At 41.0% G+C, this 16,905-nt stretch overlaps 1 protein-coding gene and 3 non-coding genes across 7 annotated transcripts; all 4 read right to left on the bottom strand.

Annotated features, from left to right (window-relative positions):
• Positions 1-132: 132 nt before the first annotated feature.
• Positions 133-15,302, bottom strand: LOC123731465 (ribosomal L1 domain-containing protein 1-like). Of its 4 annotated transcripts, none has more exons than XR_006762604.1 (12): positions 15,140-15,302; positions 12,198-12,321; positions 11,905-11,998; positions 11,356-11,487; positions 9,530-9,691; positions 6,609-6,710; positions 6,294-6,387; positions 5,745-5,876; positions 3,959-4,079; positions 976-1,099; positions 683-776; positions 133-265 (listed from the first exon to the last, which is right to left on the bottom strand). XR_006762604.1 is itself a non-coding variant. In XM_045710340.1 (8 exons), exons 3-8 carry the CDS (start codon positions 11,361-11,363, stop codon positions 4,011-4,013), a joined length of 567 nt encoding a protein of 188 aa, XP_045566296.1. In that variant the 5' UTR covers positions 11,364-11,487; positions 11,905-11,998; positions 12,198-12,321; the 3' UTR covers positions 3,859-4,010. The 4 variants fall into 4 exon arrangements, 1 of the variants encoding a protein (XP_045566296.1); XR_006762605.1 differs by lacking the exon at positions 15,140-15,302 and adding an exon at positions 14,530-14,550; XR_006762603.1 differs by lacking the exon at positions 15,140-15,302 and adding an exon at positions 14,530-14,550 and having other exon boundaries at positions 12,220-12,321.
• Positions 420-547, bottom strand: LOC123731496 (small nucleolar RNA ACA64). The gene has a single exon (XR_006762649.1). It is a non-coding gene; the product is annotated as a small nucleolar RNA ACA64 (small nucleolar RNA).
• Positions 6,031-6,158, bottom strand: LOC123731495 (small nucleolar RNA ACA64). The gene has a single exon (XR_006762648.1). It is a non-coding gene; the product is annotated as a small nucleolar RNA ACA64 (small nucleolar RNA).
• Positions 11,642-11,769, bottom strand: LOC123731492 (small nucleolar RNA ACA64). The gene has a single exon (XR_006762645.1). It is a non-coding gene; the product is annotated as a small nucleolar RNA ACA64 (small nucleolar RNA).
• Positions 15,303-16,905: the final 1,603 nt, after the last annotated feature.

Genomic DNA, 16,905 nt, shown 5'->3' with positions numbered 1-16,905 from the left:
AAATTAATAGAGTAAAACAGGTTCCGAACCAGTGCAAAGACGAGTCCTTTAATTTGACAAAAATAGATAATTGATCAAATAACAATATAATCTTCCAATGCATTTTACAAGCATTTGTGTGTAGCAGTCCTACCTTGGCATCCATGGCAGCCATGGTCTGTTTCTGTGTTTCCTCTATCAGGGTCAGGTTACTCAGGTTAGAGGTGTAGATGGGCAGATCCACTGATTGGCTTTTCAAGTGGATGATCTTTATCAATGGTTCTTTCTGCAAAAGAGACAACACAGCCATCTTTAGACTCAAAGAACACATTCACTCAAACATTTAGGTCAAAACTATTTCTGTGAAGAAAACATTCTCAGTGTTCTGTGTATCGTATCACTCAGATTGCGGCCACTTGTTAAAGGCCTTTCTTTGTCAGGATTGTAGGCACATGGGTTTAATCACACTGCTATACAGAGCAGGCAATAAGCTTAACGTACCACAGTACTATAGGCCCTGTAATCTCACCCCAGACAACAGAGATATCAAAGGTGATTTTCAGACTGGGCCCACACATTTCTTTAGCATTAATAAACATTGAGTATACCTGACCATTTAACGTATAATAAAATTGTAAATATCTGTGTTGACGGAGTACAATTGATTAGGGAGATCAGGAAGACACCCTGGCAGCAAACTCACCATGCGTAGTTTTGTCACGATGGTGCTGACAGCTGAATCAATATTCTCTGCTATTTCATCTGCAGCCATCCCAGAGTGGGCCACACAAGCCATGCTAAAACACAAACAATAACATGTTGCAGGAGCCAATGTGTATATAAATGAATGTGCATTACTTGCCATTTTGTGTCAGTTGTAGAGACAGGCTCCAATAGAGAGGGAGATCTGTCTGGATATATTTTGAGTCACTATGGCACCATCATTGCCCATGTCCAACACGGACAGGAGGACAGGGTTTGCTGAGGCGCACTTACTAAGTCAGGGAGCAGGCCTCACCAGCAGCAGCCTTTCTTAGAAATGGAGATTGTTGTTCCCTGGATGGTTCTCTGGATGTCCAAGGCCTGCTTCTTGCTCTGCAGGTTCAATGAATAAGGCTCCCTAAGCAGGGTAGAGAAAACACACACTCCGTTAGATTAGAACTCTGTAAGGGCTAGCTTAAAGGCACATTTAAACTTACAGGTGAAGTCAGATGTTTACATATACTTAGGTTGGAGTGGTTGAAAAATGAGTTTTAAATCACTCCACAAATGTCTTGTTAACTTTAGGGATAGGGGGCAGTATTCGGAAGTTTGGATGAATGAGGTGCCCAAAGTAAACTGCCTGTTACTCAGGCCCAGAGGCTAGGATATGCATATAATTGGTAGTATTGGATAGAAAACACTAAAGTTTACAAAACGGTTAAAATAATGTCTGTGATTATAACAGAACTGATATAGCAGGCGAAAACCTGAGGAGAATCCACCCGGAAAATTTGGTTTTGGAGGTGACACCATTTAAAATGCCTGTCTATGGGGAAATCCTCCCAGATTGCAGTTCCTGGGGCTTCCAGCAGATGTCAGTCTTTAGAAAGAGTTTCAGGCTTGTTTTTGAAAAATGAGCTAGAATTTGTAGTTTTTCTAAGTGGCTCCCATTTTGGCTGAAGTGTTGTGGCGCGCGTCGGTGAGGGCGCTCACTTCGTTATTTATCTCCGGTAATGAACATACTATTCTCCATCTTATATTTGATCATTTATTTACATATTAGGGTACCTGAGGATTGATTACAAACATTGATTTGTTTGGACGAAGTTTATTGGTAACTTTCGGGATTCATTTGTATGCATTTTGAATGAGGGAAACCGGTGGATTACTGAGTCAAGCGCACCAACTAAACTGACTTTTTGGGGATATAAAGAAGGACTTTATCGAACAAAAGAACCATTTGTTATGTAGCTGGGACCCTTGTGATTGCAACCAGAGGAAGATCTTCAAAGGTGTGTGATTTATTTTATCGCCATTTCTGACTTTCGTGACTCCTCTGCTTGGTTGGAAGATGTTTGTAATGCTTTTGTACGCGGGGCGCTGTCCTCAGATAATCGCATGGTGTGCTTACGCCGTAAATCCTTTTTGAAATCTGACAAAGCGGCTGGATTAACAAGAAGTTAAGCTTTTAAACGATGTAAGACACTTGTATTTTCAGGAATGTTTAATATTACGAATTTTGTATTTCGCGCTCTGCAATTTCACCGGATGTTGGCCAGGTGGGACGCTAGCCCAAAGAGGTTAACAACCTATAGTTTTGGCAAGTCGGTTAGGACATCTACTGTGTGCATGACAAGTAATTTTGCCAACAATTGTTTACTGACAGATTATTTCACTTATAATTCATTGTATCACAATTCCAGTGGGTCAGAAATTCACATACACTAAGTTGACGGTGCCTTTAAACAGCTTGGAAAATTCCAGAAAATTATGTCATGGCGTTAGAAGCTTCTGATAGATAGGCTAATTGACATCATTTGAGTCAATTGGAGGTCTACCTGTGGATGTATTTCAAGGCCTACCTTCAAAATCAGTGCCTCTTTGCTTGACATCATGGGAAAATCAAAAGAAATCAGCCAAGACCTCAGAATAACAAATTGTAGACCTCCACAAGTCTGGTTCATCCTTGGGAGCAATTTCCAAACACCTGATGGTACCACGTTCATCTGTACAAACAATAGTACGCAAGTATAAACACCATGGGACCACGCAGCCGTCATACCGCTCAGGAAGGAGACGCGTTCTGTCTCCTAGAGATTAACGTATTTTGGTGCGAAAAGTGCAAATCAATCCCAGAACAGCAGCTGATGCTGGAGGAAATAGGTACAAAAGTATCTAGATCCACAGTAAAACGAGTCCTACATCGACATTACCTGAAAGGCCGCTCAGCAAGGAAGAAGCCACTGCTCCAAAACCGCCATAAAAAAGCCAGACTACGGTTTGCAACTGCACATGGGGACAAAGATCGTACTTTTTGGAGAAATGTCCTCTGGTCTGATGAAACAAAAATAGAACTGTTCACAAAATAGACGGCACCATGAGGCAGGAAATTTATGTCGATATATTGAAGCAACATCAAGACATCAGTCAGGAAGTTAAAGCTTGGTCGCAAAGGAGTCTTCCAAATGGACAATGAACCCACGCATACTTCCAAAGTTGTGGCAAAATGGCTTAAGGACAACAAAGTCAAATTATTGGAGTGGCCATCACAAAGCCCTGACCTCAATTCTATAGAAAATTTGTGGGCAGAACTGAAAAAGCACGTGCGAGCAAGGAGGCCTACAAACCTGACTCAGTTACACCAGCTCTGTCAGGAGGAATGGGCCAAGATTTATTCAACTTATTTTGGGAAGCTTCTGGAAGGCCACCTGAAACGTTTGACCCAAGTGAAACAATTTAAAGGCAATGCTACCAAATACTAATTGAGTGCATGTAAACTTCTGACACACTGGGACTGCGATGAAAGAAATAAAACGCTGAAATAAATCTCTACTATTATTCTGACAGTTCACATTCTTCAAATAAAGTGGTGATCCTAACTAACCTAAGACAGGGAATTTTTACTAGGATTAAGTGTCAGGAATTGTGAAAAACTGAGTTGAAATGCATTTGGCTAAGGTGCATGTAAACTTCCGACTTCAACTGTATAAGAGGACATGTATTTCAAAACCAGGGAACAGCACTAGGGGCTATGTTGATGTTCCCAGAGAGTGAACAGGGAGTCAGCACAAAATGGATACCGCTCCCCTGCCTCACTGGAATGGGTTTCATATAGCAATGGAGTTAAACCAAAATTCATACCGAGAGTGAACCAGGTTCCGAACCAGTGCAAAGAGACCTTTGAAATATTTTATTTGATAAAAACAGATCATTGATAAACAATATATTCTACTAACAATATTAAAATGCATTTGGTTGACACTAGCGGGGTATAGACCTCCAGTTTAGCCTTTTTTCTTGGCGTTACTATGGGAACCTCTTCCTCCCCGTCAGCACCAGAGTTCTTTTCTGTAGGCTTCTGTTCTTTCTTTGCAGACTTCTGTTTGCTTGCATTTTTCCTGAAATTTCATAAACAAGACACAGGTATTGATGAGATCCAGCTCTTGCATGTTTATATAAACACACATACACAGTACCAGTCAAAAGTTGACACCTACTCATTCAAGGGTTTTTCTTTATTTTTACTAGACATCAACACTATGAAACACATGGAATCATGTAGTAAAAAGAAGAAGTGTTCAATCAAAATACATTTTAGATTCTTCTAAGTAGCCACCATTTGCCTTGATGACAGCTTTGCACACTCTGGGCTTTCTTTCAACCAGCTTCAGCTGGAATTCTTTTCCAACAGTCTTGAAGGTGTTTCCACATATGCTGAGCACTTGTTGGCTGCTTTTCCTTCACTCTGCAGTCCAACTCATCCCAAACCATCTCAAATTGGGTTGAGGCTCCATCTTGGTCAAATAGCCCTTACACAGCCTGGAGGTCTGTTGGTCATTGTCTTGTTGAAAAACAAATGATGTCCCAATAAGCCCAAACCAGATGGGATGGCATATCGCTTGCAGAATGCTGTGGTAGCCATACTGGTTAAGTGTGCCTTGAATTCTAAATAAATCAGTGTCACCAGCAAACCACCCCACACCTCCTCGTCCGTGCTTCACGGTGGGAACCACACACGCGGCGATCCGTTCACCTACTCTGCATCTCACAAAGACAACGGCGGTTGGAAATAAAAATCACCTATTTGGACTGACCAAAGGACTTCCATTGCTCGTGTTTCTTGGCCAAATAAAGTCTCTTCTTATTGGTGCCCTTTAGTAGTGGTTTCTTTGCAGCAATTTGAACAGTTGATGTTGAGATGTATCTGTTGCTTGAACTCTGAAGCATTTATTTGGGCAGCAATCCGAGGTGCAGTTAACTCTCATGAACTTATCCTCTGCAGCTGAGGTACCTATGGGTCTTCCTTTCCAGTGGCGGTCCTGAGAGCCAGTTTCATCACAGCGACTGCACTTGAAGATACTTTCAAAGTTCATGAAACTTTCCATATTGACTGACCTTCATGTTTTAAAGTATTGATGGACTGTCGTTTCTCTTTGCTTATTTAACCTTTAAGAAGGCACACACCTTGACATGCATTCCAGGTGACTACCTCATGAAGCTGGTTGAGAGAATGTCAAGACTGTGCAAAGCTGTCAAGGCAAAGGGTGGCTACTTTGAAGAATCTCAAATATAACATATTTTTTATTTGTTTAACACTTTTGGTTACTACATGATTCCATGTGTGTTATTTCAGTTTTGATGTCTTCACTATTATTCTACAATGTAGAAAATAGTAAAAATAAAGAAACACTTATTTAGGTTTATTTATCCTTGTAGGTATGGCCAAACTTTTACTGGTACTGCATGTATGCATGTGCATACATATGCATGTAAATAATAGAGAGAGGTCTGCAATTGACCTCAATAGTCCATATGTGGCACTAAGAGCTATGTTGATGTTTCCAGAGAGTGAACAGGGAGACAGCACTAAAATGGAGACCGCTCCCCTGCCTCACTGGAATGGGTTTCATATAGCACTGGATTTAAACCTAAATTAATAGAGTAAAACAGGTTCCGAACCAGTGCAAAGACGAGTCCTTTAATTTGACAAAAATAGATAATTGATCAAATAACAATATAATCTTCCAATGCATTTTACAAGCATTTGTGTGTAGCAGTCCTACCTTGGCATCCATGGCAGCCATGGTCTGTTTCTGTGTTTCCTCTATCAGGGTCAGGTTACTCAGGTTAGAGGTGTAGATGGGCAGATCCACTGATTGGCTTTTCAAGTGGATGATCTTTATCAATGGTTCTTTCTGCAAAAGAGACAACACAGCCATCTTTAGACTCAAAGAACACATTCACTCAAACATTTAGGTCAAAACTATTTCTGTGAAGAAAACATTCTCAGTGTTCTGTGTATCGTATCACTCAGATTGCGGCCACTTGTTAAAGGCCTTTCTTTGTCAGGATTGTAGGCACATGGGTTTAATCACACTGCTATACAGAGCAGGCAATAAGCTTAACGTACCACAGTACTATAGGCCCTGTAATCTCACCCCAGACAACAGAGATATCAAAGGTGATTTTCAGACTGGGCCCACACATTTCTTTAGCATTAATAAACATTGAGTATACCTGACCATTTAACGTATAATAAAATTGTAAATATCTGTGTTGACGGAGTACAATTGATTAGGGAGATCAGGAAGACACCCTGGCAGCAAACTCACCATGCGTAGTTTTGTCACGATGGTGCTGACAGCTGAATCAATATTCTCTGCTATTTCATCTGCAGCCATCCCAGAGTGGGCCACACAAGCCATGCTAAAACACAAACAATAACATGTTGCAGGAGCCAATGTGTATATAAATGAATGTGCATTACTTGCCATTTTGTGTCAGTTGTAGAGACAGGCTCCAATAGAGAGGGAGATCTGTCTGGATATATTTTGAGTCACTATGGCACCATCATTGCCCATGTCCAACACGGACAGGAGGACAGGGTTTGCTGAGGCGCACTTACTAAGTCAGGGAGCAGGCCTCACCAGCAGCAGCCTTTCTTAGAAATGGAGATTGTTGTTCCCTGGATGGTTCTCTGGATGTCCAAGGCCTGCTTCTTGCTCTGCAGGTTCAATGAATAAGGCTCCCTAAGCAGGGTAGAGAAAACACACACTCCGTTAGATTAGAACTCTGTAAGGGCTAGCTTAAAGGCACATTTAAACTTACAGGTGAAGTCAGATGTTTACATATACTTAGGTTGGAGTGGTTGAAAAATGAGTTTTAAATCACTCCACAAATGTCTTGTTAACTTTAGGGATAGGGGGCAGTATTCGGAAGTTTGGATGAATGAGGTGCCCAAAGTAAACTGCCTGTTACTCAGGCCCAGAGGCTAGGATATGCATATAATTGGTAGTATTGGATAGAAAACACTAAAGTTTACAAAACGGTTAAAATAATGTCTGTGATTATAACAGAACTGATATAGCAGGCGAAAACCTGAGGAGAATCCACCCGGAAAATTTGGTTTTGGAGGTGACACCATTTAAAATGCCTGTCTATGGGGAAATCCTCCCAGATTGCAGTTCCTGGGGCTTCCAGCAGATGTCAGTCTTTAGAAAGAGTTTCAGGCTTGTTTTTGAAAAATGAGCTAGAATTTGTAGTTTTTCTAAGTGGCTCCCATTTTGGCTGAAGTGTTGTGGCGCGCGTCGGTGAGGGCGCTCACTTCGTTATTTATCTCCGGTAATGAACATACTATTCTCCATCTTATATTTGATCATTTATTTACATATTAGGGTACCTGAGGATTGATTACAAACATTGATTTGTTTGGACGAAGTTTATTGGTAACTTTCGGGATTCATTTGTATGCATTTTGAATGAGGGAAACCGGTGGATTACTGAGTCAAGCGCACCAACTAAACTGACTTTTTGGGGATATAAAGAAGGACTTTATCGAACAAAAGAACCATTTGTTATGTAGCTGGGACCCTTGTGATTGCAACCAGAGGAAGATCTTCAAAGGTGTGTGATTTATTTTATCGCCATTTCTGACTTTCGTGACTCCTCTGCTTGGTTGGAAGATGTTTGTAATGCTTTTGTACGCGGGGCGCTGTCCTCAGATAATCGCATGGTGTGCTTACGCCGTAAATCCTTTTTGAAATCTGACAAAGCGGCTGGATTAACAAGAAGTTAAGCTTTTAAACGATGTAAGACACTTGTATTTTCAGGAATGTTTAATATTACGAATTTTGTATTTCGCGCTCTGCAATTTCACCGGATGTTGGCCAGGTGGGACGCTAGCCCAAAGAGGTTAACAACCTATAGTTTTGGCAAGTCGGTTAGGACATCTACTGTGTGCATGACAAGTAATTTTGCCAACAATTGTTTACTGACAGATTATTTCACTTATAATTCATTGTATCACAATTCCAGTGGGTCAGAAATTCACATACACTAAGTTGACGGTGCCTTTAAACAGCTTGGAAAATTCCAGAAAATTATGTCATGGCGTTAGAAGCTTCTGATAGATAGGCTAATTGACATCATTTGAGTCAATTGGAGGTCTACCTGTGGATGTATTTCAAGGCCTACCTTCAAAATCAGTGCCTCTTTGCTTGACATCATGGGAAAATCAAAAGAAATCAGCCAAGACCTCAGAATAACAAATTGTAGACCTCCACAAGTCTGGTTCATCCTTGGGAGCAATTTCCAAACACCTGATGGTACCACGTTCATCTGTACAAACAATAGTACGCAAGTATAAACACCATGGGACCACGCAGCCGTCATACCGCTCAGGAAGGAGACGCGTTCTGTCTCCTAGAGATTAACGTATTTTGGTGCGAAAAGTGCAAATCAATCCCAGAACAGCAGCTGATGCTGGAGGAAATAGGTACAAAAGTATCTAGATCCACAGTAAAACGAGTCCTACATCGACATTACCTGAAAGGCCGCTCAGCAAGGAAGAAGCCACTGCTCCAAAACCGCCATAAAAAAGCCAGACTACGGTTTGCAACTGCACATGGGGACAAAGATCGTACTTTTTGGAGAAATGTCCTCTGGTCTGATGAAACAAAAATAGAACTGTTCACAAAATAGACGGCACCATGAGGCAGGAAATTTATGTCGATATATTGAAGCAACATCAAGACATCAGTCAGGAAGTTAAAGCTTGGTCGCAAAGGAGTCTTCCAAATGGACAATGAACCCACGCATACTTCCAAAGTTGTGGCAAAATGGCTTAAGGACAACAAAGTCAAATTATTGGAGTGGCCATCACAAAGCCCTGACCTCAATTCTATAGAAAATTTGTGGGCAGAACTGAAAAAAGCACGTGCGAGCAAGGAGGCCTACAAACCTGACTCAGTTACACCAGCTCTGTCAGGAGGAATGGGCCAAGATTTATTCAACTTATTTTGGGAAGCTTCTGGAAGGCCACCTGAAACGTTTGACCCAAGTGAAACAATTTAAAGGCAATGCTACCAAATACTAATTGAGTGCATGTAAACTTCTGACACACTGGGACTGCGATGAAAGAAATAAAACGCTGAAATAAATCTCTACTATTATTCTGACAGTTCACATTCTTCAAATAAAGTGGTGATCCTAACTAACCTAAGACAGGGAATTTTTACTAGGATTAAGTGTCAGGAATTGTGAAAAACTGAGTTGAAATGCATTTGGCTAAGGTGCATGTAAACTTCCGACTTCAACTGTATAAGAGGACATGTATTTCAAAACCAGGGAACAGCACTAGGGGCTATGTTGATGTTCCCAGAGAGTGAACAGGGAGTCAGCACAAAATGGATACCGCTCCCCTGCCTCACTGGAATGGGTTTCATATAGCAATGGAGTTAAACCAAAATTCATACCGAGAGTGAACCAGGTTCCGAACCAGTGCAAAGAGACCTTTGAAATATTTTATTTGATAAAAACAGATCATTGATAAACAATATATTCTACTAACAATATTAAAATGCATTTGGTTGACACTAGCGGGGTATAGACCTCCAGTTTAGCCTTTTTTCTTGGCGTTACTATGGGAACCTCTTCCTCCCCGTCAGCACCAGAGTTCTTTTCTGTAGGCTTCTGTTCTTTCTTTGCAGACTTCTGTTTGCTTGCATTTTTCCTGAAATTTCATAAACAAGACACAGGTATTGATGAGATCCAGCTCTTGCATGTTTATATAAACACACATACACAGTACCAGTCAAAAGTTGACACCTACTCATTCAAGGGTTTTTCTTTATTTTTACTAGACATCAACACTATGAAACACATGGAATCATGTAGTAAAAAGAAGAAGTGTTAAATCAAAATACATTTTAGATTCTTCTAAGTAGCCACCATTTGCCTTGATGACAGCTTTGCACACTCTGGGCTTTCTTTCAACCAGCTTCAGCTGGAATTCTTTTCCAACAGTCTTGAAGGTGTTTCCACATATGCTGAGCACTTGTTGGCTGCTTTTCCTTCACTCTGCAGTCCAACTCATCCCAAACCATCTCAAATTGGGTTGAGGCTCCATCTTGGTCAAATAGCCCTTACACAGCCTGGAGGTCTGTTGGTCATTGTCTTGTTGAAAAACAAATGATGTCCCAATAAGCCCAAACCAGATGGGATGGCATATCGCTTGCAGAATGCTGTGGTAGCCATACTGGTTAAGTGTGCCTTGAATTCTAAATAAATCAGTGTCACCAGCAAACCACCCCACACCTCCTCGTCCGTGCTTCACGGTGGGAACCACACACGCGGCGATCCGTTCACCTACTCTGCATCTCACAAAGACAACGGTGGTTGGAAATAAAAATCACCTATTTGGACTGACCAAAGGACTTCCATTGCTCGTGTTTCTTGGCCAAATAAAGTCTCTTCTTATTGGTGCCCTTTAGTAGTGGTTTCTTTGCAGCAATTTGAACAGTTGATGTTGAGATGTATCTGTTGCTTGAACTCTGAAGCATTTATTTGGGCAGCAATCTGAGGTGCAGTTAACTCTCATGAACTTATCCTCTGCAGCTGAGGTACCTATGGGTCTTCCTTTCCAGTGGCGGTCCTGAGAGCCAGTTTCATCACAGCGACTGCACTTGAAGATACTTTCAAAGTTCATGAAACTTTCCATATTGACTGACCTTCATGTTTTAAAGTATTGATGGACTGTCGTTTCTCTTTGCTTATTTAACCTTTAAGAAGGCACACACCTTGACATGCATTCCAGGTGACTACCTCATGAAGCTGGTTGAGAGAATGTCAAGACTGTGCAAAGCTGTCAAGGCAAAGGGTGGCTACTTTGAAGAATCTCAAATATAACATCTTTTTATTTGTTTAACACTTTTGGTTACTACATGATTCCATGTGTGTTATTTCAGTTTTGATGTCTTCACTATTATTCTACAATGTAGAAAATAGTAAAAATAAAGAAACACTTATTTAGGTTTATTTATCCTTGTAGGTATGTCCAAACTTTTACTGGTACTGCATGTATGCATGTGCATACATATGCATGTAAATAATAGAGAGAGGTCTGCAATTGACCTCAATAGTCCATATGTGGCACTAAGAGCTATGTTGATGTTTCCAGAGAGTGAACAGGGAGACAGCACTAAAATGGAGACCGCTCCCCTGCCTCACTGGAATGGGTTTCATATAGCACTGGATTTAAACCTAAATTAATAGAGTAAAACAGGTTCCGAACCAGTGCAAAGACGAGTCCTTTAATTTGACAAAAATAGATAATTGATCAAATAACAATATAATCTTCCAATGCATTTTACAAGCATTTGTGTGTAGCAGTCCTACCTTGGCATCCATGGCAGCCATGGTCTGTTTCTGTGTTTCCTCTATCAGGGTCAGGTTACTCAGGTTAGAGGTGTAGATGGGCAGATCCACTGATTGGCTTTTCAAGTGGATGATCTTTATCAATGGTTCTTTCTGCAAAAGAGACAACACAGCCATCTTTAGACTCAAAGAACACATTCACTCAAACATTTAGGTCAAAACTATTTCTGTGAAGAAAACATTCTCAGTGTTCTGTGTATCGTATCACTCAGATTGCGGCCACTTGTTAAAGGCCTTTCTTTGTCAGGATTGTAGGCACATGGGTTTAATCACACTGCTATACAGAGCAGGCAATAAGCTTAACGTACCACAATACTATAGGCCCTGTAATCTCACCCCAGACAACAGAGATATCAAAGGTGATTTTCAGACTGGGCCCACACATTTCTTTAGCATTAATAAACATTGAGTATACCTGACCATTTAACGTATAATAAAATTGTAAATATCTGTGTTGACGGAGTACAATTGATTAGGGAGATCAGGAAGACACCCTGGCAGCAAACTCACCATGCGTAGTTTTGTCACGATGGTGCTGACAGCTGAATCAATATTCTCTGCTATTTCATCTGCAGCCATCCCAGAGTGGGCCACACAAGCCATGCTAAAACACAAACAATAACATGTTGCAGGAGCCAATGTGTATATAAATGAATGTGCATTACTTGCCATTTTGTGTCAGTTGTAGAGACAGGCTCCAATAGAGAGGGAGATCTGTCTGGATATATTTTGAGTCACTATGGCACCATCATTGCCCATGTCCAACACGGACAGGAGGACAGGGTTTGCTGAGGCGCACTTACTAAGTCAGGGAGCAGGCCTCACCAGCAGCAGCCTTTCTTAGAAATGGAGATTGTTGTTCCCTGGATGGTTCTCTGGATGTCCAAGGCCAGCTTCTTGCTCTGCAGGTTCAATGAATAAGGCTCCCTAAGCAGGGTAGAGAAAACACACACTCCGTTAGATTAGAACTCTGTAAGGGCTAGCTTAAAGGCACATTTAAACTTACAGGTGAAGTCAGATGTTTACATATACTTAGGTTGGAGTGGTTGAAAAATGAGTTTTAAATCACTCCACAAATGTCTTGTTAACTTTAGGGATAGGGGGCAGTATTCGGAAGTTTGGATGAATGAGGTGCCCAAAGTAAACTGCCTGTTACTCAGGCCCAGAGGCTAGCGATGCATATAATTGGTAGTATTGGATAGAAAACACTAAAGTTTACAAAACGGTTAAAATAATGTCTGTGATTATAACAGAACTGATATAGCAGGCGAAAACCTGAGGAGAATCCACCCGGAAAATTTGGTTTTGGAGGTGACACCATTTAAAATGCCTGTCTATGGGGAAATCCTCCCAGATTGCAGTTCCTGGGGCTTCCAGCAGATGTCAGTCTTTAGAAAGAGTTTCAGGCTTGTTTTTTGAAAAATGAGCTAGAATTTGTAGTTTTTCTAAGTGGCTCCCATTTTGGCTGAAGTGTTGTGGCGCGCGTCGGTGAGGGCGCTCACTTCGTTATTTATCTCCGGTAATGAACATACTATTCTCCATCTTATATTTGATCATTTATTTACATATTAGGGTACCTGAGGATTGATTACAAACATTGATTTGTTTGGACGAAGTTTATTGGTAACTTTCGGGATTCATTTGTATGCATTTTGAATGAGGGAAACCGGTGGATTACTGAGTCAAGCGCACCAACTAAACTGACTTTTTGGGGATATAAAGAAGGACTTTATCGAACAAAAGAACCATTTGTTATGTAGCTGGGACCCTTGTGATTGCAACCAGAGGAAGATCTTCAAAGGTAAGTGATTTATTTTATCGCCATTTCTGACTTTCGTGACGCCTCTGCTTGGTTGGAAGATGTTTGTAATGCTTTTGTACGCGGGGCGCTGTCCTCAGATAATCGCATGGTGTGCTTACGCCGTAAATCCTTTTGAAATCTGACAAAGCGGCTGGATTAACAAGAAGTTAAGCTTTTAAACGATGTAAGACACTTGTATTTTCAGGAATGTTTAATATTACGAATTTTGTATTTCGCGCTCTGCAATTTCACCGGATGTTGGCCAGGTGGGACGCTAGCCCAAAGAGGTTAACAACCTATAGTTTTGGCAAGTCGGTTAGGACATCTACTGTGTGCATGACAAGTAATTTTGCCAACAATTGTTTACTGACAGATTATTTCACTTATAATTCATTGTATCACAATTCCAGTGGGTCAGAAATTCACATACACTAAGTTGACGGTGCCTTTAAACAGCTTGGAAAATTCCAGAAAATTATGTCATGGCGTTAGAAGCTTCTGATAGATAGGCTAATTGACATCATTTGAGTCAATTGGAGGTCTACCTGTGGATGTATTTCAAGGCCTACCTTCAAAATCAGTGCCTCTTTGCTTGACATCATGGGAAAATCAAAAGAAATCAGCCAAGACCTCAGAATAACAAATTGTAGACCTCCACAAGTCTGGTTCATCCTTGGGAGCAATTTCCAAACACCTGATGGTACCACGTTCATCTGTACAAACAATAGTACGCAAGTATAAACACCATGGGACCACGCAGCCGTCATACCGCTCAGGAAGGAGACGCGTTCTGTCTCCTAGAGATTAACGTATTTTGGTGCGAAAAGTGCAAATCAATCCCAGAACAGCAGCTGATGCTGGAGGAAATAGGTACAAAAGTATCTAGATCCACAGTAAAACGAGTCCTACATCGACATTACCTGAAAGGCCGCTCAGCAAGGAAGAAGCCACTGCTCCAAAACCGCCATAAAAAAGCCAGACTACGGTTTGCAACTGCACATGGGGACAAAGATCGTACTTTTTGGAGAAATGTCCTCTGGTCTGATGAAACAAAAATAGAACTGTTCACAAAATAGACGGCACCATGAGGCAGGAAATTTATGTCGATATATTGAAGCAACATCAAGACATCAGTCAGGAAGTTAAAGCTTGGTCGCAAAGGAGTCTTCCAAATGGACAATGAACCCACGCATACTTCCAAAGTTGTGGCAAAATGGCTTAAGGACAACAAAGTCAAATTATTGGAGTGGCCATCACAAAGCCCTGACCTCAATTCTATAGAAAATTTGTGGGCAGAACTGAAAAAGCACGTGCGAGCAAGGAGGCCTACAAACCTGACTCAGTTACACCAGCTCTGTCAGGAGGAATGGGCCAAGATTTATTCAACTTATTGTGGGAAGCTTCTGGAAGGCCACCTGAAACGTTTGACCCAAGTGAAACAATTTAAAGGCAATGCTACCAAATACTAATTGAGTGCATGTAAACTTCTGACACACTGGGACTGCGATGAAAGAAATAAAAACGCTGAAATAAATCTCTACTATTATTCTGACAGTTCACATTCTTCAAATAAAGTGGTGATCCTAACTAACCTAAGACAGGGAATTTTTACTAGGATTAAGTGTCAGGAATTGTGAAAAACTGAGTTGAAATGCATTTGGCTAAGGTGCATGTAAACTTCCGACTTCAACTGTATAAGAGGACATGTATTTCAAAACCAGGGAACAGCACTAGGGGCTATGTTGATGTTCCCAGAGAGTGAACAGGGAGTCAGCACAAAATGGATACCGCTCCCCTGCCTCACTGGAATGGGTTTCATATAGCAATGGAGTTAAACCAAAATTCATACCGAGAGTGAACCAGGTTCCGAACCAGTGCAAAGAGACCTTTGAAATATTTTATTTGATAAAAACAGATCATTGATAAACAATATATTCTACTAACAATATTAAAATGCATTTGGTTGACACTAGCGGGGTATAGACCTCCAGTTTAGCCTTTTTTCTTGGCGTTACTATGGGAACCTCTTCCTCCCCGTCAGCACCAGAGTTCTTTTCTGTAGGCTTCTGTTCTTTCTTTGCAGACTTCTGTTTGCTTGCATTTTTCCTGAAATTTCATAAACAAGACACAGGTATTGATGAGATCCAGCTCTTGCATGTTTATATAAACACACATACACAGTACCAGTCAAAAGTTGACACCTACTCATTCAAGGGTTTTTCTTTATTTTTACTAGACATCAACACTATGAAACACATGGAATCATGTAGTAAAAAGAAGAAGTGTTAAATCAAAATACATTTTAGATTCTTCTAAGTAGCCACCATTTGCCTTGATGACAGCTTTGCACACTCTGGGCTTTCTTTCAACCAGCTTCAGCTGGAATTCTTTTCCAACAGTCTTGAAGGTGTTTCCACATATGCTGAGCACTTGTTGGCTGCTTTTCCTTCACTCTGCAGTCCAACTCATCCCAAACTGGGTTGAGGCTCCATCTTGGTCAAATAGCCCTTACACAGCCTGGAGGTCTGTTGGTCATTGTCTTGTTGAAAAACAAATGATGTCCCAATAAGCCCAAACCAGATGGGATGGCATATCGCTTGCAGAATGCTGTGGTAGCCATGCTGGTTAAGTGTGCCTTGAATTCTAAATAAATCAGTGTCACCAGCAAACCACCCCACACCTCCTCGTCCGTGCTTCACGGTGGGAACCACACACGCGGCGATCCGTTCACCTACTCTGCATCTCACAAAGACAACGGTGGTTGGAAATAAAAATCACCTATTTGGACTGACCAAAGGACTTCCATTGCTCGTGTTTCTTGGCCAAATAAAGTCTCTTCTTATTGGTGCCCTTTAGTAGTGGTTTCTTTGCAGCAATTTGAACAGTTGATGTTGAGATGTATCTGTTGCTTGAACTCTGAAGCATTTATTTGGGCAGCAATCTGAGGTGCAGTTAACTCTCATGAACTTATCCTCTGCAGCTGAGGTACCTATGGGTCTTCCTTTCCAGTGGCGGTCCTGAGAGCCAGTTTCATCACAGCGACTGCACTTGAAGATACTTTCAAAGTTCATGAAACTTTCCATATTGACTGACCTTCATGTTTTAAAGTATTGATGGACTGTCGTTTCTCTTTGCTTATTTAACCTTTAAGAAGGCACACACCTTGACATGCATTCCAGGTGACTACCTCATGAAGCTGGTTGAGAGAATGTCAAGACTGTGCAAAGCTGTCAAGGCAAAGGGTGGCTACTTTGAAGAATCTCAAATATAACATCTTTTTTATTTGTTTAACACTTTTGGTTACTACATGATTCCATGTGTGTTATTTCAGTTTTGATGTCTTCACTATTATTCTACAATGTAGAAAATAGTAAAAATAAAGAAACACTTATTTAGGTTTATTTATCCTTGTAGGTATGGCCAAACTTTTACTGGTACTGCATGTATGCATGTGCATACATATGCATGTAAATAATAGAGAGAGGTCTGCAATTGACCTCAATAGTCCATATGTGGCACTAAGAGCTATGTTGATGTTTCCAGAGAGTGAACAGGGAGACAGCACTAAAATGGAGACCGCTCCCCTGCCTCACTGGAATGGGTTTCATATAGCACTGGATTTAAACCTAAATTAATAGAGTAAAACAGGTTCCGAACCAGTGCAAAGACGAGTCCTTTAATTTGACAAAAATAGATAATTGATCAAATAA

Source organism: Salmo salar, chromosome ssa28, assembly GCF_905237065.1.
Source record: "Salmo salar chromosome ssa28, Ssal_v3.1, whole genome shotgun sequence".
In the NCBI taxonomy this organism is placed as follows: Eukaryota; Metazoa; Chordata; class Actinopteri; order Salmoniformes; family Salmonidae; genus Salmo; species Salmo salar.
This window is presented reverse-complemented; position numbering and strand designations above follow the sequence as displayed.